General features: G+C 41.4%; 1 protein-coding gene across 1 annotated transcript in view; it reads right to left on the reverse strand.

The window, feature by feature from the left end:
* The window catches only part of cdh5 (cadherin 5), a 51,876-nt gene extending 30,039 nt beyond the window's left edge, over positions 1-21,837 (reverse strand). Inside the window, exons 1-9 of the mRNA XM_044136197.1 lie at positions 21,009-21,837; positions 9,625-9,864; positions 9,129-9,402; positions 8,610-8,732; positions 8,297-8,464; positions 7,801-7,982; positions 1,793-1,900; positions 555-700; positions 345-478 (exon numbers count right to left, since the gene is read on the reverse strand). Coding sequence (XP_043992132.1) covers positions 345-478; positions 555-700; positions 1,793-1,900; positions 7,801-7,982; positions 8,297-8,464; positions 8,610-8,732; positions 9,129-9,402; positions 9,625-9,861 — 1,372 coding nt within the window. The 5' untranslated portion in view covers positions 9,862-9,864; positions 21,009-21,837. The remainder of the gene's footprint in view (positions 1-344; positions 479-554; positions 701-1,792; positions 1,901-7,800; positions 7,983-8,296; positions 8,465-8,609; positions 8,733-9,128; positions 9,403-9,624; positions 9,865-21,008) is intronic.
* Between the last annotated feature and the right edge of the window lie 279 nt (positions 21,838-22,116).

Below are 22,116 nucleotides of genomic sequence, written 5' to 3' on the forward strand. Positions count from 1 at the left end.
GGGGACCATTGTACTCCCTAAATGTTGTGACAAGCAGCTAAAATAAATCTCTGGATTTTATTCATTTGCTCATCTAAAAATACAGAAAGCTGTGTGAACAAAAAGACTTGCTAATGTGATTTTCCTGCTTAGTCTCCGATTCCAGAGCAGTGGTAGCAGGTGTTACAGCAACGTGTTAAATCTGTGATAAAATCCCTGTTAATGTGTCACAACCCGACTGAAATAAACATACCGTCCGCTTTAAACCCTTCTTCTGTAACACCTTCAAGTTACTATTGTTTAAAAAAATGCATATATGTTCATTTTGTGAGGACGTGTTGGTTCAGTGTTGATGTGTGACGTACCGCCGTTCTCCTCTTGCGCCTTAACTTTAAACATGTGTTGCTCCTCCACCTCTCTGTCCAGCCTCCTCAGAACTGACAGCTGACCAGAGGTCGGGTCGATCCTAAAGGGTAATCCTGTTTCCAGGATGGAATACCTGAAAACAATGAGAGCTAGTGATCAGCAGGACAAGCGGCTGCACAGCTGGACCACAGCTGGAAGGGGTACCATACTCTATGCGCTTCCTGATTCCGTCCGGGTCTCTGGCTTGGATTCTCCCCAATATTGGTTTTTCCATCTGCTCCTCTGGAACGCTGAAGTTATAGACGGAGCGAGTGAAAACCGGCGGCTCGTCCACATCCGTCACCTTGATGGTCACCTGCAGCATATTACAGAAGAGAAACGCCTGATTTGGACATGATCTAAATACTCTACTTCATTTTCACCTCTGCTGCCCTTTTAGGTTCACAGTCTATTTATTTGATGATTTTACAGTTTGAATTCCTTCAAAACATCCCAGTTCAAACCTTTCTAAACTTAAACATATTGATTTTATGGGGCTATTAAACAGGGGTTTAATAATCAGAAAAATAAGTGAAACATCCCATTTTTGCATTTGACCATCATTTGACCAGCTCAAAAAATACCTGTAAATAAATTGTTGTTTCTTTATAACATTCTGACTTTATATGTTATATATAATAGGATTTGAAAAACAAGAGAGTGGAAATTCAAGCAGGTTTTGACACTCAATGGTTTTTTTTTATTTTTATTTTCCATAATAATACAGCAATCCTGTATCGTGTCAAACATTTGAGATTTGCTTCAAAATGAGAGGAAATTTTGATTTGGTTTAAGACTTTTGCATGGAAATGTCTGCACCTAACTCTGTTTTCTGGGGTTTCTGTGCCTTTATTTTGTGCCTGCATACAGTATCAACGTGTCTTCACTTCTATTTATGTTTATTGTTGAATATTAATAAAATACAGAATTAAGATTATTGAGTTCCAATCTGGGCTGCACAGTGGTGCAGTTGGTAGAGCTGTTGCCTTGCAGCAAGAAGGTCCTGGGTTCGATTCCCGGCCCGGGGTCTTTCTGCATGGAGTTTCCATGTTCTCCCTGTACATGGTGGGTTCTCTCCGGGTTCTCCGGCTTCCTCCCACAGTCCAAAAACATGACTGTCAGATTAACTGGTCTCTCTAAATTCTCCCTAGGTGTGAGTGTGTGTGTAAATGGTTGTGTGTCCTGTATGTCTCTGTGTCGCCCTGCGACAGACTGGAGACCTGTCCAGGGTGACCCCCGCCTCTCGCCTGGAATGTAGCTGGAGAGGAACCAGCAACTCTCCCGACCCCATTAGGGACAAGGGTGAACAGAAAATGGATGGATGGATGGAGTTCCAATCTCTAAATCAGAAATGCAGAAGTTTCCATTTACTTTCAGCTCTGCTTCTCCTAGTTGATGAGGGACTTACCTGTGCTGTTGTATTTGCGACATTGAGGTTTTCAGCTGGAGAAAATTGCAGCCGTTCATCCACCCTGACAGTGAAGGTGTAGTTATTCTGCGTCTCGTAGTCTAAAGCCTGAGGAGAGGAGTGGAGGTGAGTGAGCCACTGCTATTTTAAACCTCCTGACATCATGTCATTTGCACATTTGAAGCCAATCTACTCTAAAGCTGGAGTCATCCTCCAGAGAGCATGTGAAAACAAGAACATTCATGTTTTTGCTGAGCAGGAGCACATTTGCACCTCCATTTATTTGAACGGGAAAGGCTAAGAACTTCAGGTGTGAAAAGGTTGCAAAATATATATAATAAAATAACCCAGGAGACTCAATCATTTACAAAACTTCTGCTAAAGCTTTTTCAAATATTCTGATGGATTCCTCCTCCAGAATCAGAACTATAGAAGTCATCAGAGTTTCCCGTAACTTTGAGCATCTTTTTCATTTTGAGACAATGTTCTCAGCAGAGATGTAAAATAGAATTTGAAACAAACACTGACATCATTGCAGGATGTTGGGTCACATTATTGGAATTTTAGTTTACAGCTGAGAAATTGCATCACAATTAAATATTAAAAGTATACATAACACTTTTAATATCAGGGTTAGGATTACATCTGTAAACATCTGTTTACATGTTAAATTACTACAGTAGCCAAACAGATGTTTCATAAATGTAGATTAATATGTTAGATGACTTAAAGATCCATGTTTAGATACCTGCAGAGTTAGCTTTCTGCTTATCACAACCAACAACTTAATGTTGAGATGGAGAAAAATTAAACATTTGTTTTGCATAAAAATTAAAAGTTTGCAGTTGAAAACCACCGAGCTAGCGATGGTATCAGCCTGGCCACACCCATAAAAACTTTTCAGCTCTACCACTGACCCGTGCTAACATCATATCCTATTATCAAAGAGCTATGTTTATTTTTCCTGGTTTTGATTGGATGTTTCCACAAAAATGAAAATAAGGAAGACTGTTATTAGGTATTATTAAGGTATTAAGGTATTAAGGTATGTTATCTATTAATTTATTAACATAAATATTGTTACAGAGCTATTTTAGCCATTCACAGGAAAATATGGTGCCTAAACCCCTGAAAATACTAGAGACTCAATGTGTGTAGACACTGTTACAGTCAGTGATTTAGCTATGCTGACTGTGCTATTCACAAATAAAAGCTGCTCAGTCATTTGGTTAATTCACTAAATATAATCACAATGTAAATGATGTGTCAAAAGATAATTGCAATTTAAACATTTGAGTTTAAATTGCAATTATCTCACCACCAGGTAGTGGTCAGTGGACAGCTCCGCACCTCTCTTCACCGGAGTGTCCAAGACAAACGGCCGCAGATCCGATGAAATGATGACAAAGTCGATCATCAAACTGCGGCCTAGGGTGTCCTGGTGTCAAGTGCACATATGGACACCCTTATGCTTGAACATGGTGTTCGTTATGGACAATCCATGACGAACACAGAAGTCCAACAACAGAACACCACTCGAGTTCAGATCGGGGAGGGGCCGTCCCTCCCAACCACGCCCCTCCAGGCCTCACTGTCATTCATTGCCTACGTGAGTGGCGAAGTCCCCCAGCAGAACAAGGGAGTCTCCAGTACTGGTACTGGAGAGTGGAGCACTCTCCAGTACCCCCTCTAGGGATTCCAAAAAAGGTGGGTAATCCAAACTGTTGTTCGGTCCGTAAGCACAAATGACAGTCAGGACCCGTCCCCCCACCTGTAGGCGGAGGGAGGCTACCCTCTCGTTCACCGGGGTAAACCCCAATGTACAGGCGCCAAGATGGGGAGCAACAAGTATGCCCACTCCTGCCCAACGCCTCTCACCCTGGGCAACTCCAGAGTGGAAGTATGTCCATCCCCTCTCAAGGAGACTGGTTCCAGAACCAGAGCCATGCGTCGAGGCGAGACCGACTATTTCTAGCCGGAACCTCTCAGCCTCACACACTAGCTCCTGCTCCTTCCCCACCAGAGAGGTGACATTCCACGTCCCAAGAGCTAGCTTCCGCAATCGAGGATCGGACTGCCAGGGTCCCCTCCCTCGGCCGCCACCCAACACACATTGCACCCGACCCCGTTGGCCCCTCTCAAAGGTGGTGGGCCCATGGGAGGGGGGACCCATGTTTCCTCTTCGGGCTGAGCCCGGCCGGGCTCCATGGGTAAAAGCCCGGCCACCAGACACTCGTGCCCCCCCTCCAGGCCTGGCTCCAGAGTGGGGCCCCGGTGACCTGCGTCCGGGCGAGGGAACACCAAGTCCAATGTTTTTAATCATCATCGGGGTCTTCGGGCTGCACTTTGTCTAACCCCTCACCTGGGACCTGTCTGCCTTGGGTGACCCTACCAGCGGCATGAAGCCCAAGACAACATCGCTCCCAGGATCATTGGGGCACTCAAAACCCTCCACCATGATAAGGGCTTTAACTCCCATCTCCGGCAGAACTTCGAACACGTCCTGGGGGAGGTGGGGGACATGGAGTTTGAGTGGATCGTGTTCCGTGCCTCCATTGTCGAGGCGGCTCATCTGAGCTGTGGCCGCAAGGTTGTCGATGCCTGTCATGGCAGCAACCCTCGAACCTGTTGGTGGACACCTTCGGTGAGGGAAGCTGTCAGGCTGAAGAAGGAATCCTATCAGGCCTTTTTGGCCCGTGGGACTCCGGAAGCAGCTGATGGGTCCTGGCAGGTGAAGCGGCATGCGGCTCGGGTGGTTGCTGAGGCAAAAACTCGGGCGTGGGAGGAGTTTGGAGAGTCCATGGAGAAAGACTTCCGTACGGCTTCGAGGCGATTCTGTGTGGTGTGCTGCTGACCTCAACTCGGGATGTTGTGGGCCGGTGGGCAGAATACTTTGAAGACCTCCTCAATCCCACCGACATGCCTTCTATTTTGGAAGCTGAGCCTGGGGACTCTGGGTTGGGCTCTCCAATCTCTGGGGTCAAAGTCACCAAGGTGGTCAAAAAGCTCCTCGGTGGCAGGGCCCCGGGGGTGGATGAGATCCGCCCGGAGTTCCTTAAGACTCTGGATGTTGTAGGGTTGTGTTGGCTAACGCGACTCTTCAATATCGCATGGACATCGGGGTCAGTTCCCCTGGTTTGGCAGACCGGGGTGGTGGTCCCCCTGTTCAAAAAGGGGGACCGGAGGGTGTGCTCCAATTACAGGGTACAGGGGGGTCACACTCTTAAGCCTCCCTGGCAAGATCTATTCGGGGGTTCTTTAGAGGAGGGTCCGTCAGATTGTCGAACCTCGGATTCAGGAAGAGCAGAGTGGTTTTCATTATGGTCGTGGAACACTGGAACAGCTCTACACCCTCTGCAGGGTCCTGGAGGGTGCATGGGAGTTTGACCAACCAGTCTACATGTGTTTTGTGGACTTGGAGAAGGCGTTCGACCGTGTCCCTCGGGGAGCCCTGTGGGGGGTTCTCCAGGAGTATGGGGTACCGGGCTCTTTGATACGGGCTGTCAGGTCCCTGTATGACCGGTGTCAGAGTCTGGTCCGCATTGCCGGCAGTAAGTCGGGCTCGTTTCTGGTGAGAGTTGGACTCCACCAGGGCTGCCCTTTGTCACCAATTCTGTTCATTACTTTTATGGACAGAATTTCTAAGCGCAGCCAGGGTGTTGAGGGGATCTGTTTTGGTGACCTTAGGATTGCATCTCTGCTTTTTGCAGATGATGTGGTCCTTTTGACTTCATCGGGACGTGATCTGCAGCTCTCGCTGGAGCGGTTCGCAGCCGAGTGTGAAGCGGCTGGGATGGCGATCAGGGAGCGGGAGATCGACAAGCAGATTGGCGCAGCGTCTGCCGTCAAGCCGGCGCTGTACCGGTCCATCGTGGTGAAGAGAGAGCTGAGCCAAAAAGCGAAGCTCTTGATTTACCGGTCGATCTACGTTCCCACCCTCATCTATGGTCATGAGCTTTGGGTCATGACCGAAAGAACGAGATCGCGTATACAAGTGGCTGAAATGGGTTTTCTCCGTAGGGTGTCTGGGCTCTGCCTTAGAGTTAGGGTGAGAAGCTCAGTCATCCGGGAGGGACCCAGAGTAGAGCCGCTGCTCCTTCACGTCGAGAGGGGCCAGTTGGAGGTGGCTCGGGCATCTGGTCAGGATGCCTCCTGGACGCCTCCCTGGTGAGGTGTTCTGGGCACGTCCCACTGGGAGGAGACCCCGGGGAAGACCCAGGACACTCTGGAGGGACTATGTCTCTCGGCTGGTCTGGGAACGCCTTGGGATTCCTCCAGAGGAGCTGGAAGAAGTGGCTGGGGAGAGGGAAGTCTGGGCCTCCCTTCTGAAGCTGCTACCCCCGCGACCTGACCCCGGATAAGCGGAAGAAGATGGATGGATGGATGGAGTATTTAAGTCAATAAAAGTGAGCATGTGAGGAACACTAGCAGAATAACTGAGTAAGCGTATACAACACAGGGACGATAAAATAAATACATTTGTGAATGTGAAACCATTCTAGAACAAAATATGACAGTAACAACAGATATGTAAGTTCAGATTAAAAGACAGGTTGAGGATATCTATTCTATGTGAACTTTTTTTAACTTTAGATTTTTTTTTGATTTTTTTTTTATATGAAGCTTCCAAATTACTTTATTTCATCATAGCTTCAACTTTGAATCTTTCCAAGGTTGTTAAAGACACAGCTTGACTTTAAGCTTTGATACTACACACACTTTCTCACTTCCTAAAATGTTAAATTCTAACCTGAATGGTGACAATAACTTATTTTTTACTTGAAACATCAGAATAATTTACTTTTTAAATATGTCACTGTTTTCCCACAAAAAAATTGAACTTAAAAGATAAAAACCAACATGTTCCTCCTTTGTGATTGCATTCCTAATCAATGAAGTTTTTTTTACTCTGATTTTTATTCATATTGAACAAGCTCTGCAATGAGAAGCCATTATTATCCTGTTTGTTATTTTCTTTCTGCTGTGTTACAACAGCAAATTTTCCTCTGCAAACTGGACAACACAGGTAGACGGGAATAATCTGTTAACAGGATTCTCCAGTCACAACGCTGCTCAGTCGCAAGCTATCAAAGGGCATTAGCAAACAGCTTAGCAGGAATGAAGAAGCCTTGGCAGAGGTGGTGATGTGGACAAGTGCTGGGTTTATTTTGTGAATGCAGACGGTGAAGAAGATGAAGAGTGGCTGCAGAGCCGAGGGGTGAGTGAACAGATCAGAGCACAGTTTGGTTCCAGGCCAGCATGGGAGCCAGTTAATTACCCTGCTTATTTTACAATAGTGCATCTTCAACTCTCTGAAGCCCTAAATACTTTATCTTGACAAGTAAACCTCCAGAAATTCCTGCAGGGATAAATATCTTCTCCAACCAGAAGGAGGCGGCTCTAACACTGTGTTGTGTATTATAAAAAAAAAAAAAAACATCTCATGTTGGATACAGGTTTGTATTTTACTCTGTCATTATTTGGTAGTAGATGTAAGGAACCGTGATTAAAAAAAACAACAAAAAAAACACAATAAGGATGTCGGTGCATGGGTGCATGAGAATTTCTGAAAATCTTGTCAGGGCTCGCTGACAGGATCATCCTTCTGCTCGACTCCTTTGTGTTTTAATGTTTTGTGATAGCAGAATGTATTTCTACTCTTGGGTTTTAATGTTCCTGCAAGAGTTTTCTATCAGTTCCTGGGCCTCCAACATTTCAACACCAGAGTGTTAGAAATTCTCTGCGGTTTTCACTTATTTCATAGAGTAATTTTAGAAGAAACTCATCCATGTTTTGGATATGTAGTTGGAGGAAACAATTAATGTGCAACACACAGGCAGAGATGTTTTCTGTTTCTTCTTTTGGAGGTGTTTAAATCCATCTTGCTTGCATTTTGTTGCAACAGACAATATATTTCTGTAAGGTTTATTTGCCTTAAACACTTCAGTGTATCATCAGCTGTGTGTGTAATTCACATTATACCAGTTTCTCCCCTCTAACCCTCCTACCTGTTTGAGGACCAGTATGCAGTCGTTATCCTTACTGGATTTGGTGCTGAATACATTCCCATTGCCACTTGGAATGGAAAAGATGGGCTGCTTGTTCTCGTCCTCGTCTAAGTCTATTAACTCCAGCACGGCAATCATCTCATTAACTTCAAGGTTTTCTGGGACACTTATTTCATATTTTCCTTACAACAGAAAGCAAACACAAAAATAACAAATTATATATATATATATATATATATATATATATATATATATATATATATATATATATATATATATATATATATATATATATATATATATATATATATACTGATATTATTTATGTAGATATGGGAGAGTTGCATGTATTGTTTCTGTGAATTTCTTTGTCAGTAGGTATATATATATATATATATATATATATATATATATATATATATATATATATATATATATATATATATATATATATATATATATATGTTTGCTAAAGAGTTAGCTGACTGTTGCTTACTTTTGGTAAAAGATGCTATGTTGTCATTGGTGTCAGTGATGGTGATGGCCACTGAGGTGGTGGCAATGCAGCCAGACTCCCTTCCTTTCATGTCCTGAGCCCGGACAACCACCATGTACTGACTCTTTGTCTCCCGGTCTAGGTTGCTTACCTTGGAGGAGATCACACCTGCCGAGACACAGACGAGGTGTTATCTTTGATGTCAGCTCTGACTCATGTTCAAGCACAAATAGTCTTACAGCTCTTCAAAAAAATAAATAAATAAAAATAAAAATTGCAGGGAGAAAATGTTATAGCGCTGCAGGGTGCCTACCTGTTTCATAGTTGATTTCAAATAAACCAGAAGTCCGGCCACTGGGCAGAGTGTACCTGACTTGTCCGTTGTCCGTGTTTGGGTCGTCTGCGTCGGTCGCCTTCACTTGAACCACTGTATCCTCTAGAGGAGAGGAAGTATAGTGATTTACACATTAGTGCAGCAGATAATTGAATATTTCAACAAAATCTTTCACATGCAGATAGATACAAGAACCTAACTCATTTATATTTGTACATAAATTTAAAAAATCAAATTCCTGGGTTGTTTTCCTAGACATTGCAATTAAGGGCTGTCTTGTGTTGAACTATCAAGTAAAATCCCCAAAAATTCATCAAATAAAGGATGTTTTTTTAGCATGGGAAACACAGGTTTTCTGTTTTTCTGTTTAGGATGTATGAATTAAGTGAAGAATATTAGCTCAATCAGGATACTGTCTATTCCAGATCTGAAAAACCAAATAGATTATGGATCAAAGTGATTCATTTCTGTACTTCCTCTGCTTGTGGTCCAACATACTTGTTCTCTCCATGACGGATCCTTTGTACTCTTCTTCAAAAACTGGGCAGTTATCGTTGATATCATTCACTTCAATAGCAAATTCCCCAGCGTCCTCTATCAACAGGCCGTTTCCATCGTACATCCTGGCTGTCAGATGATACAAGGCCTTCTTCTCTCTGTCCAGACGCTCCTTGACGTACAGGTTTCCTTTGTTGTCCACAATGAAGGTTTGGTTCACTCCTTCACCTTCTATTGCAAAATTCCTCACTGCCACTTTTCGGTCTGACCGAAGCTATAAAAGAACAAGAACAATATGACGTTCATAACACATACCAAGATATTCTAGATATTTATTAATAAACTAGAACTCAATAACCTAGATTGTTGTATGGCATAAGACTAAACAAAAACACAAATGTATCTGCTTTAAGTAAGAAAACAGTGCACATAAACAAAAATATTGTCCCAAAAGTCAACAAAAAAAAATCCTAGATTAGAGAGATATAAACCATACCTGTCCTATCTTGTAAGGGATAAGATCCTCTCTCTCTTCTGTCACAGAAATGGTATTCCACAACCAATCCCTCTTCTGTCTGAACAGCACCGGATGGGACTCTTTCTTCACAATGTCAACCGAGTCTCGTCTTTCTGGTACCATCCCAGAAAGACCAGTGTCGGGAGTGACGATAACAAGGAATTGGAGCGCCAAAGTGGCAAGGAGTCCTGCTGACTGCACCTGGAGCCACACCATTGTCTAAAAACACATCGAGACAGGACCAGGAGCAGGGGGATGAGAAAATGAGGTGATGAAAGGAAAGGATGAGAGAAGGAAGAGGCAAGGCAGTAACGAGGGATGGAGAGAGGAAAATAGAGAAGAAAAGAAGAGTGGAGATCAAATTAAAACCACTTATCAGCTGTGGACAGACCCCTTCACTGTGCTTGGGCGAGAATTAGAGGCAAGCTGAAGGACTCGTCTTCCCATTACGGTCTATGGCTCAACTCGAGGTCTAGCTATCATTTGGGTCCAGGGCTCATAAATCTTTACAGCTTGGGACTCACATGAAACATTTAGCCTATCACCAAGGGAGCTGTACTGAAAGCATTTCACCAGAATGGTCATTTGGGGATCCATTAAACATAGGCCTGTGACCCAAATTAGGTCCTGACATATTGGCTGTAGTGAGAGAGAGAGAGACAGGCAGACATGGAAAGATGACATTAAGGAACACTTTGGACGCCTGTTTTAATCCGTCATTGAAATTTTGAGTTTGTGACAAACTCTGCATTTTTAAGACTTTATATTTGGTGTTCAGGTATTAATCTTGCAATCTTTCAATAGCACATAATTATCAAGTGATATTTTCAAACATTTTTTAACTGAAAAATAGGACAGGCTGCTGCATGTATGACTGCCCTGACACCCAACCACTCGGTTTAGCAAGTTTTCTGGAGGAAACTTTGTAAATGATTTGTAGTGTAAGGGATTTGAGACTAATAGTTTCCAAATGGGTTATTTTGGTATATTGATTTGTTCTAATATGTAGATTATAGTCGTTTGTGTTTTTCGTTTAAGATTATTTGGGAGATTGTGCTATGTCAGATGCACAATCACCCGCAATCTGGCTGATTAACTCTGACATTTTACTTGATAAAGGTCTATGTTGAGAATTCAATTTATCCCAAGCCTAAAAGAAGCAGAATTTTTATCATGATACTCTGTGATTTATGAAATGTCTGTGTATCATTCAGTTCCACCTTTGTACTCACATGTATAACTAAACTTCATCTAATAAGTTCTTCAAAAATGTCAACCCATTCATCTAATTTTTTTTCACTAGTCTGAGATGGTAAGGAGGGAAACTCAGACGTACTTCTGGACAATGACAGCATCCAGCTAATTCTGGGAAATTTCAAGTTTTTTCCAAAAGCCACAAGGGAAATCTATACATCCAGTGTGTTCTGGGTCTCTTCCCTGTAGGATGTTCCCTGTCAATATGTGGGAGCAGAGAATAGTTCATGTGTATTGGGATCAACACTGTGCAATCCACAGTTTTTAGCTGTGTCAGGACAGGGTGCATTACTTTTGTCCTGATGTTATCATCTCCTTATATAGCTATTTACATGATTTAGTGGCTTGCTAGTTTTAAGCACTCAGTCAAATTGATTGTGTCTCTTTATAACATCCATCCATCCATCCATTTTCTAACACCCTTTTCCCTAGTGGGTCGGCAGGTGCTGGTTCCAATCTCCAGCTAACGTTCCGGGCGAGAGGCGGGGTCACCCTGGACAGGTCGCCAGTCTGTCACAGTCTCTTTATTTTATTTTTTAATTAAAACAAATAGCAGATATGAAACCCTGTGATGTAGAGATTATGATGACATCCAAAGTTGAACAACATTATAGCAAAAGGTTTCTGAATATGTTTAGGCATACCCTGACATATTGAAAAACTAACACAATGGTTCCTAAATTATTATAGTTAAACTTTCAAACATTTTAGACACCTTTGCAAATTCTTGGCATCACCAATATTTAGAGGTTTTGTTATAACAGCTAAACTGCTAAACTGTAACACACTAGAATCATTGATTAACCTGATTTATTCTGATTGAAACAAATTAAATTATTGAATAATGATATTGAATTTATTTGAGTCCCTTTTGAATTCATGGATTTTGACTGGTTACAATTGTCTTGCATCATTTTTGTCTGCCTCCAAGCTTTTTAGTTTAATTAAACTTAAATAAATGTATAGAAAATACCAGCAGTTGAGTGGAGTTCCTTTTTTTGCAGTGTGCTTATGTTACCATGTCTGTCTAAGTCGTCATTCTCGTGTCTACCCCCTCTCCCCCAATAGGCTCTATCTAATAAAGCAGAAATACCAGGGAAATAATCTTCAAAACACTTTAGCCTTTCTGCTCTGAACAGCAGCTGATTTGTCGGTGCAGCCCAGTGCCATCCCAGTGGACGGATTAGAGCATCTTATTGTCTCGCAGCCATGAGTAGCAGGGAGAGAGAAAGAGAGATTACGGTGAAGGGATTATTCTGGTGCAATTCTTCTCCCTCTAATGGCCTAATCTGGTATTCTGCTGACCTCCCCTCACCTCTTCACACAGCTTTGCAGAATTAAGCGCTAACAAAGACTCAACAGTGTTTCGTGGCCTTTGCCTGACTTCCTTTTGTTTACTTTTTATGCTGTTTTCTTTGTTTTGGGACTCCATTAACTGAATGGCATTGCATTGTCCTTTGTTGCACTTCACTGCAAACTACAAAATGCAGGAGCTGATTGTGAACCCTCATGTTTTTTTTATGATTTTATTCCAGCTGGGTGCTATGTGTAGAACATACAGGTCCTTCTCAAAATATTAGCATATTGTGATAAAGTTCATTATTTTCCATAATGTAATGATAAAAACTGAACATTCATATATTTTAGATTCATTGCACACTAACTGAAATATTTCAGGTCTTTTATTGTTTTACTAATGATGATTTTTGGCATGCAGCTCATGAAAACCCAAAATTCTTATCTCACAAAATTAGCATATTTCATCCGACCAATAAAAGAAAAGTGTTTTTAATACAAAAAAATTCAACCTTCAAATAATTATGTACAATTATGCACTTAATACTTGGTCGGGAATCCTTTTGCAGAAATAACTGCTTCAATGCGGCGTGGCATGGAGGCAATCAGCCTGTGGTCTGCTGAGGTGTTATGGAGGCCCAGGATGCTTCGATAGCGGCCTTTAGCTCATCCAGTGTTGGGTCTTGTGTCTATCAACTTTCTCTTCACAATATCCCACAGATTGTCTATGGGGTTCAGGTCAGGAGAGTTGGCAGGCCAATAGAGCTCAGTGATACCATGGTCAGTAAACCATTTACCAGTGGTTTTGGCACTGTGAGCAGGTGCCAGGTTGTGCTGAAAAATGAAATTTTCATCTCCATAAAGCTTTTCAGCAGATGGAAGCATGAAGTACTCCAACATCCCCTGATAGCTAGCTGCATTGACCCTGCCCTTGATAAAACACAGTGGACCAACACCAGCAGCTGACATGGCAACCCAGACCATCACTGACTGTGGGTACTTGACACTGGACTTCTGGCATTTTGGCATTTCCTTCTCCCCAGTCTTCCTCCAGACTCTGGCACCTTGATTTCCGAATGACATGCAAAATTTGCTTTCATCCGAAAAATACTTTGAACCACTGAGCAACAGTCCAGTGCTGCTTCTCTGTAGCCCAGGTCAGGCGGCTCTGCTGCTGTTTCTGGTTCAAAAGTGTCTTGACCTGGGGAATGCGGCGCCTGTAGCCCATTTCCTATACATGCCTGTGCACGGTGGCTCTGGATGTTTCTACTCCAGACTCAGTCCACTGCTTCAGCACGTCCCCCACGGCGTTTTCTGCCACACTTTTTCCTTCCCACAGACTTCCCACTGAGGTGCCTTGATACAGCACTCTGGGAACAGCCTATTCGTTCAGAAATATCTTTCCTGTCATACCCTCTTGCTTGAGGGTGTCAATGATGGCCTTCTGGACAGCAGTCAGGTCAGCACTCTTACCAATGATTGGGGGTTTTGAGTGATGAACCAGGCTGGGAGTTTTAAAGGCCTCAGGAATCTTTTGCAGGTGTTTAGAGTTAATTCGTTGATTCAGATGATTAGGTTCATAGCTCGTTTAGAGACCCTTTTCATGATATGCTAATTTTGTGAGATAGGAATTTTGGGTTTTCATGAGCTGTATGCCAAAATCATCGTTATTAAGACAATAAAAGACCTGAAATATTTCAGTTAGTGTGCAATGAATCTAAAATATATGGATGTTCAATTTTTATCATTGCATATGGAAAATAATGAACTCTATCACAATATGCTAATATTTTGAGAAGGACCTGTATAGTGAAAGCCAAAGCAAATAAAAGGGTTTTGAAAGATTTTGTCATGTTTTTCTATTTGGACTTTTTCACTAAATTTCCATCCACCTTTTGAACAAGATTGATTATAAATGATGAAAATTGACAAGCTGATTACACTAACACGAGCAGCATCTAAAGATGAAATCACAATTAAATGAATTTCCAGGATTAATAAATATAATAAATATCATCTCGTTACCTTCCTAATATAATAGCTTAAGTTGTTCTTTTGCCAAAAGGTTAGGTAGGCAAAAAAAAACCATAATAATAATAATAATAATAATAATAATAATAATAATAATAATAATAATAATAATAATAATATTAAGAATAATAATAATAAAAGACTGGCCATTAGGCAACAATATTTCATAATGACTGAATGGAAGTCACCTATATCTGTAAGGTCATTGTGAACTGGGCATGTGGCCCGATAAGAACGATAAAGCTGTTGTTTCAGAGCAGACATGTTCCAGATATGGAACTGTGTGTCTCCTTCCTTTCATCTTGTTCTGAACAAATAAGGTAATCAGACTCTGTTTTGAACATGCTGGGTTTTTAACACCCAGGCATCTTTAGATTACTTTTTAACGAGAGCAGAAAGTTAAAGGAGCTACAGGTATTGGTATTTTTAAAAAAAGCCTTTAATTATCATAAATCTGAATAAAGTTTTGATTTAACAAAAATATGTTTAGACTAGCCATCCTGCTCTTTGATCGCTATGACTATTAATGCCATATTAACCGTCCTGTTGTTCTTGGGTCAAAACAAAATCCTCGTAAAACAAAATTACGAGAATAAAGTACTTATTTCACACAATAAAATGGAAATTAATTATTTAAAAATCATACATTGTATTTTTCTGGATTTTTGTTTTAGATTCCATCACTCACAGTTGAAGAGTACCTATGATAAAAATTACAGTCTTCTTCAAGCTTTGCAAGTGGGAAAACCTGAAAAATCAACAGTGTATCAAATACTTGTTCTCCCCACTGTATATAGGGTAGGGTTAGGTTAGCTGCTGTTACACTGACATTTTGTGGAACTATGAATGCTATTTTTATTCTATAATTTATATTACATTTATGCCGATTCAGTGTTTTAAGTGACTGATCAGGTCTGATTAAGGCCACTGTGGTGGTAAAGCATAAGGTCAAAATGAACAAACTCAAACATGTTGAGCAGTTTTAAGCTCAAGATTTGAACGATTCTTCAAAGAATTATCTTTGACTCAGTTTACCTTTCCATCCTGGTCAAAACGTTTCCTCTGCTTTACATGTGAACTTTTGAAGCCATTTGGAAGGAAATCGATGTGGATTAAAGGCAAACAACATCCATGCTGTTGCTTCTAGAACTGAAGTCATTAATAGGTATTATATCCATTCCTTGGTGACTTCTAATAATCGACTGTTTTTGGGGGGTTTTCTTTTAGAAATCTGAGTAGTGCAATACCTTTTAGTTCATTTGATGCATTGAGTTTTGCTATTAATAATCTTAGTTGCTTAACTGATAATTCATTCTTTGTGGCTAACTTACAGCGTCAACCTTTTGACAATTTTCATCTGATTTATGTCAAACTACATCTTTCATTTAACCACTTTATAACAAAATAGGTCAAATGGGCTGTTTCAAAACTTTTATCACATTTGCAAAACATAAAATCGGCAGCCATTTGCTTCCATTTACTTCTCAGAGGCCTGAGGCCTTTTCTCTGCATGGGCATTTTTTAAAACAGCACTTCCTTTTCTTTTAAGAGTCAGTATCCGCTCCTCGTCCACTATCGGCACTAGGAAGTGTAAACACTGTACCTTTTGGGAAATACCACTGGTCTGGTCATTTCTGGTCATTAGTGAACTAACGCCCTTCCTGCATTCAGAGCTCACAGTCTATTTCTTCCCACTGGCTATCTCTACATGTCGTGTGATATGGACTCTTTCCACCACTTTAATCTTTTGCTGTTTTGAATGTGGTTTTTGTCCCAGGTTGGGCCCTTCTGTCAGTCCTCCCATAATTTCCAGCTTTAAAGTTGTTAAATGTTTCAAATTGAAAGGTGTATTTTGGTGTTCACATCATCTATTTCTGTCTTCTCTCAATCATTCCCTTTCTCACCTCTACCTCTTCACGTCGCTCATTTAGCACCTTGTTCACACTTTCCGCTGCACCTTGAAAGCAGATTTAGGGGTCAGTGTGAAAGATAAACACACAGCCACTTTCACCTTGGCAAACTCTGAATTCCAGCCCATGTTAAAACTTTCACTGCCCATAAAAATGAGTAAATTCTGTGGAAAAAACAAGAATTGTAAAAAGAAAATGGTTTAAATTCGACTTATTTTTTTTTTTATTTTTTAACTGTGATGTCCAGGCACAAAAAGTTAGTTATTTAAAGAATTTTTAATCAAAGCATCTCTTAGAGGTATGCAGAATAAACAACACCCTGCGATATCTGTAACTGTATCTGTACGCTGTCTGCGGTGGAGGTGTGGGGAGAGGCAGACACTGGAGATGTAGTTGTCATTCTCAGGGATGCTGTCTGACTGACAGGTCTGACCCAGTTTTCCAGTGGAACCACAGGCTAAACCACAAAAACCAAACAAACTTCACATGGCCTTCAGCAACTGGTGGGATTATGAAGTCTTAACGTTTAACTCATGCTATCGTTTCTGTTTCAACGATAGCCATATGTTTTGATTTTACGTGGAACATGATTTTTCACGTGTTTTCCTTACACGTGAAGAAACGTGTAAGAAAAACATTGATCATTCCTTTTGTTTATCCTCAACTGGATTCATGTTTTTTTGTCTTGCTCTTTGAAATGTATGTATGTTCTGGCCTTTATAGATCTTCATAAAGTTAGACTTTGTCCACATTGATGCAGGACTAGATATGAAGAATTGCAACATATCTTGTCTGACTTAAGATCATGTAATCATTGTCAGTTCTTTCTCCTGTTTGTCTAATTTGAGTCCAAATAAAGTGTGATTTTTATATCAAAAGACTGACAGACACTTTGAATGCCCAAAGCTTGCTGACACAAACACGGCAAAGGTTTTTGCACAACTGCTCAAGGAGCTTAAGATACTAAATGAAAGTATTCTTCAGGTTGTTTGTGGGCTATAAGCAGTTAATATCTTTCTTACTGTAGATAACCTTTAATGGTGTCTCTATTAAATATAGATTCAGATTGGTGCTGGCAGCTAAAGGTAAAACCTAGTCCAGAAGGGGCTAAAATTAAAACGTACTTCTACCAACATTAAACAAATTAAAATTTGAAAATATCACAGTAGCTTATTCAAACAATGTTTTATGACCTTTTAAACCGTCATCACGTTTGCATTTGATGGTTGTTTACACCAGTGGAAGAGGTGGTGTACCACCAGTAGCCTTCCTGTTTGAAGCACGATCTGACTGTGGAAATGTGAAGCATTTCTGGTGTCAGAGATGCTGCACTGATTTAGAGCAGCAGAAACCGCTATTAGCAATATAAAGAAGTATTTCTTTGCATTTGTACTCTAAAAGACGATGTTCAGTCAATGTTGTACAGTTCGTGAAGTGCCACTGATTTCTTGAGAATCAAAAAGATAAAGAGCTTAAAAGAAGTTAAAGTGATGAAGCTTCTTATTGAAAATTCCAATTTAAGGTGATATTTTTGCTTTGTGGACTTATAACTGGGAAAATTCAACTTTTGGCTACAACTGGAACATACCTTACCAGCCTTGTGTTTAAGTAAATGTAAAATTCTTACACCACCTGACTTTTACTATCCATCCATCCATTTTCTCACACCCTTGTCCCTAACGGGGTCAGGAGGGTTGCTGGCGCCTGTCTCCAGCGAACATTTGGGGCGAGAGGCGAGGTACACCCTGCACAGGTCGCAGGCCTGACTGTAACCACTAAAACAAATTTCACATTGACTTACTTTTATGTAAATCTTAACACATTCTCCCTTTTTTTTTTCTTTTTTTTTTTTTTTTACAGTAGTAAGAACCACAAAAAATATCAAAACTAACTGTTTTTCTGAAATGCATCTGGAGCGTTCAAATGTGACACCATTTCCATATCGGACCTGAGACTTCAGGGACAAATGAAATATAGCATCTCGCAGACCAGAAACACTTTACATCTTCTCCTCGGCGGGTTCTTAGGACAGGCCAAATTTAGATGCATCTTTCCAGCGTTCCATCCATGATGTCGGTAGTTTTCAAAGTGTTGAAAATTTGTACTCATAAATTTTGTGATTTTTCCTTGTGTTGTTGCATAACTGTAACTGTAGCTTGTAATCATATCTCATAAACTCCTCACAGATAAAACCTCTGATTTCACATCTAGGTTTGGGTTAAAAAGCAAGGAACAAATGCAAATCCTAAATATATGCAGGTTTATTGTCAAATTTACAAATTTAGACTCATAAGCATACATTTTTCAGCCTAGCACATACACCACCTTCTAAAACTATTTTCAATTATTTTTTTCATGAAATAATCCTTTGTTGCTGTAACTAACCATCAGATCTCAAGCAGTTGGATGTTTGAGAGATGGTTCTGCCACATTCTTACCAGCTGATGTCATCAATTTACTGCAGATAAAAGCTTCAAAAATCCCAAACTATCCCAGTGAAGACAGCTCTGGACAAAAACATGATAACAATTTTAGTTTCTCTGATTTTTAAAAATGATTCCCAACAAAAATATCAAGCACGTATTTGCAGAGAAAAACAATACTGGTTTTCTTACCTAACACAAGAATTATATGATAATAATTGTTAAACAACACAGTACAGTGAAGCGTGGAGACGGGTTAGCCAATCAGGACGCAGAACACAATGCACTGTGAAAAAAACTACCGTACACAAAAAAATCTGCGAAGCAGTGACAGTTTTTTCCCTGTTTGGGTTTATTTATGTATCAGTGTTAGTGTGTGTCTTTTGCTGAGATCAGAACTGGTTGAATCACTTCTAACAATCTGCCTGCCAGCAAGTCGTAGCCACACACAAATACAGACACTGGAAATCATCCATCCATCCATTTTCTGGTCACCCTTGTCCCTAATGGGGTTGGAAGGGTTGCTGGTGCCAATCTCCAGCTACGTTCCGGGCGAGAGGACAGGTCGCCAGTCTGTCGCAGGGCAACACAGAGACACACAGGACACACAACCATTCACACACACACACACACACACACACACACACACACACACCTAGGGAGAATTTAGAGAGACCAATTAACCTGACAGTCATGTTTCTTTTGGACTGTGGGAGGAAGCCGGAGAACCCGGAGAGAACCCACCTGCATGGTGGGTTCTCTCCGGGTTCTCCGGCTTCCAGGGAGAACATGCAAACTCCATGCAGAAAGACCCCGGGCCGGAATCGAACCCAGGACCTTCTTGCTGCAAGACAACAGCTCTACCAACTGCGCCACTGTGCAGCCCAGTCACTGGAAATCAAATCAGGCTAATTAGACTTTCACTCTGTCCTGAAGGATGTCTGCCAACTCCAAAACCGACGCTAATTATGTCACCTCTGCTCATCTTTTTTTCCTCAAAAATCCATACCCTACAGCTTAAATCAATGCATTACAAGAAAAAAGTGCTATAAACAATTCTTAGCATTAAACAAATGTTAAAACATGACCTTTCAGCTTCATTTAAAGCCGTTCAAAGCCAAACTCCCAAATATAGAACCCTTGAAAATTCTTATGTTTTACTTTTGCTTTTTTACTTAAAACCTTGCTGTAGTAATGGAAGTGGAAACGAATTTGCAGAACAATAAAAAATATTGTATTGCAGGCCGGAGTTTAGCATGCTATGAAAAAAAGAAGGGGAAATGCAGGTCAGTCACTGAGAATAAACCTTAACTGGGTCTTTCAGCAGTAATCAGTGATTTGAGCTGAACTAACAGCAGCACAGCTGGACAGCTTGTCAACCTCACTGACATCTGAATGAATGAACGGCTCTAATCATGAATCTTGGGTATGTGTGCGAGTTAAGTGAGCACATGTGTGTGCGCGCGTGCATGTGTGTGAAGTCTCCCAGATGGCACCCAAAGGATTTTCCCTGATAGTTTGCTCTTCAGGAATTAAACCAGCAGGTTTAGTTGGCAGCGGCAGCTTTCCAAGTAACAACTAAATCAAATCACTTCTGTCGCCCTCTGGAGAAAATCCACCACAGAGGAGTGAAGATTACCACAGACAAAAACAACAACAAAAAGCGAGGTGATCCCTGAAACCTGTGCTGAAATCTGTGTTGGAAGCGTTATTTCACCTTCCACTCTGCTAAGAAACCACAAAGCTAATAAATTCGGACTCCACTGCATATCAGGGAGTGCTTCATCTGACAAAATGACATCACTCAAAAGACAAGATCGTCTCCATTTAATAAAATATTAGATGTGTGTTATCAATACTTCATAGGTGAAGCAAACTTGAGCTCTCGACAGCTGCGACAAATCGGTTTTCTTGCAAAATGTAGGAACTCTTCAAAAGCGAGCAGTCGAGGACCATCTTTGCGGATTTAGTTAAATTTCTTCCTGCTATGTCTACAAATCAGCCCAAATCATTTTAATGGGCCTCGGCCGTCCATCTCCAGGAATGACAGTCCACCCCTGGGGATGGCACAATTACCGCATTCAAATCCACACCGGGTTGTCTGAGGCCATTGTTGTAACATATGTGAGGAGTGACAGGTGCTGACAACCTGTCTGGGAAGGGGTTATCACTGTCAGCTCCAGTTATTTTGGTGCCTTCTCTGAGACAATTTTTCCCCCACTATTCATCAGCATTTCACCCGGGAGTGAATGAGAAACTGGCCTGGAGCATTTTCAAAGGATCTGGGTTACATTTTTCTGGTGTCGCTGCAGTACGCCGCTCTTCAGTCAGAAGAAAAATGTATATTCACAGGCCCATGTGCTGAACAGGGATGCTCAGGTTGGAACACTTCCATCATACCCACAGAGAACTCCTACCTTCAGAATTGAGATGGAAAAAATTAACTCACCTGGTTTGACTCTTGTCTTGGGGAAGCCCAAATCCTCTAGCGATTGCGTACTTGTTTGAAGACGCTGAAAGTCTACTTTAACTCTAGGAAATTCAACAGTTCCTGAGTCCTGCTACTTTTTCTGTCCAGAAACAGGTGTTTTCATCAATGTAAAAGATTTCAGCTGAAGTAACTATTTCCTCCAAAGCCTTTGACTGAACCTTTTCCGGGAATCAGAAACCCTGTTGAAGTCTCTTCAACAAGTATCCCAAAGATGTAATTCCAAGAACATTTCCAAAGTCAGATCCCAGAATATTTAAGAATTAGATTTTTGAAGAACCTCAGCTTTTGGTAAGACACTGGGCTTTACGTTTACATGTAAGAGAAAAAGTTCAAGTCACTCCAAGTGTGGAGTTTTATCACCAAAATGTCTTTCTTGCCTCCTTTTTGTCCTCGGGTTGTAGAGGGTTGGTTTCCCCCCTCGGGTGTGTTTCCAACAGATTCTTCGTCTCAGTTTTTTTCCCTTGCTCTTCTTCTTCTTGCAAACAGCTCTGATGTTCTTATCCCAACATCCAAAAACTGTTGAGCCACAGCTGTTTGACTCCAATCCCCTCTCACACAGGTCACTGCCCACTTCCTTTTTCCTGTTTTGTGGTAACGGTCTCCTCTGCCGGTGATCTCTGCTACTGCTCCTTTTTTCGTATCCTGAGAGAAACAGGACAAAACCTTAAAGAGACTGGCTCCCCTGGTGAAGAACGGGGACGATGGAAAGACGGCAGAAAGAAAGCAGCGGGAAGGCAGAAGGGGAGCGCATATGTCAGAACGGCTCAAAGATGCACAATGAAGGCAGAGAAAGCAGCCAGCTCATGCTTGAGAAGCAGAGGGAGTGAGGGAGTGAGGGAGTGTGTGTTTGAGGAGGGAGAGGAGAGAGAGTGTAATGGAGAGTAAGGTGAAAGAGGCGCTAGTCTCCTCAGTCCATCTCAGAAAAACAGAGAAGAGAGGTGGTGGGGATTTATGATTCGTGTGTGTGAGATAAGGATTAAGTTAAACAGGTTATTGGGGATAATCCTCAGAGATTTCCCCACGAGACTAGTAAATATTCCAGGGGGCTGACTTTGAGATAAGAGTT

This window comes from Gambusia affinis, linkage group LG13 (assembly GCF_019740435.1).
Source record: "Gambusia affinis linkage group LG13, SWU_Gaff_1.0, whole genome shotgun sequence".
NCBI classification, from domain to species: Eukaryota; Metazoa; Chordata; class Actinopteri; order Cyprinodontiformes; family Poeciliidae; genus Gambusia; species Gambusia affinis.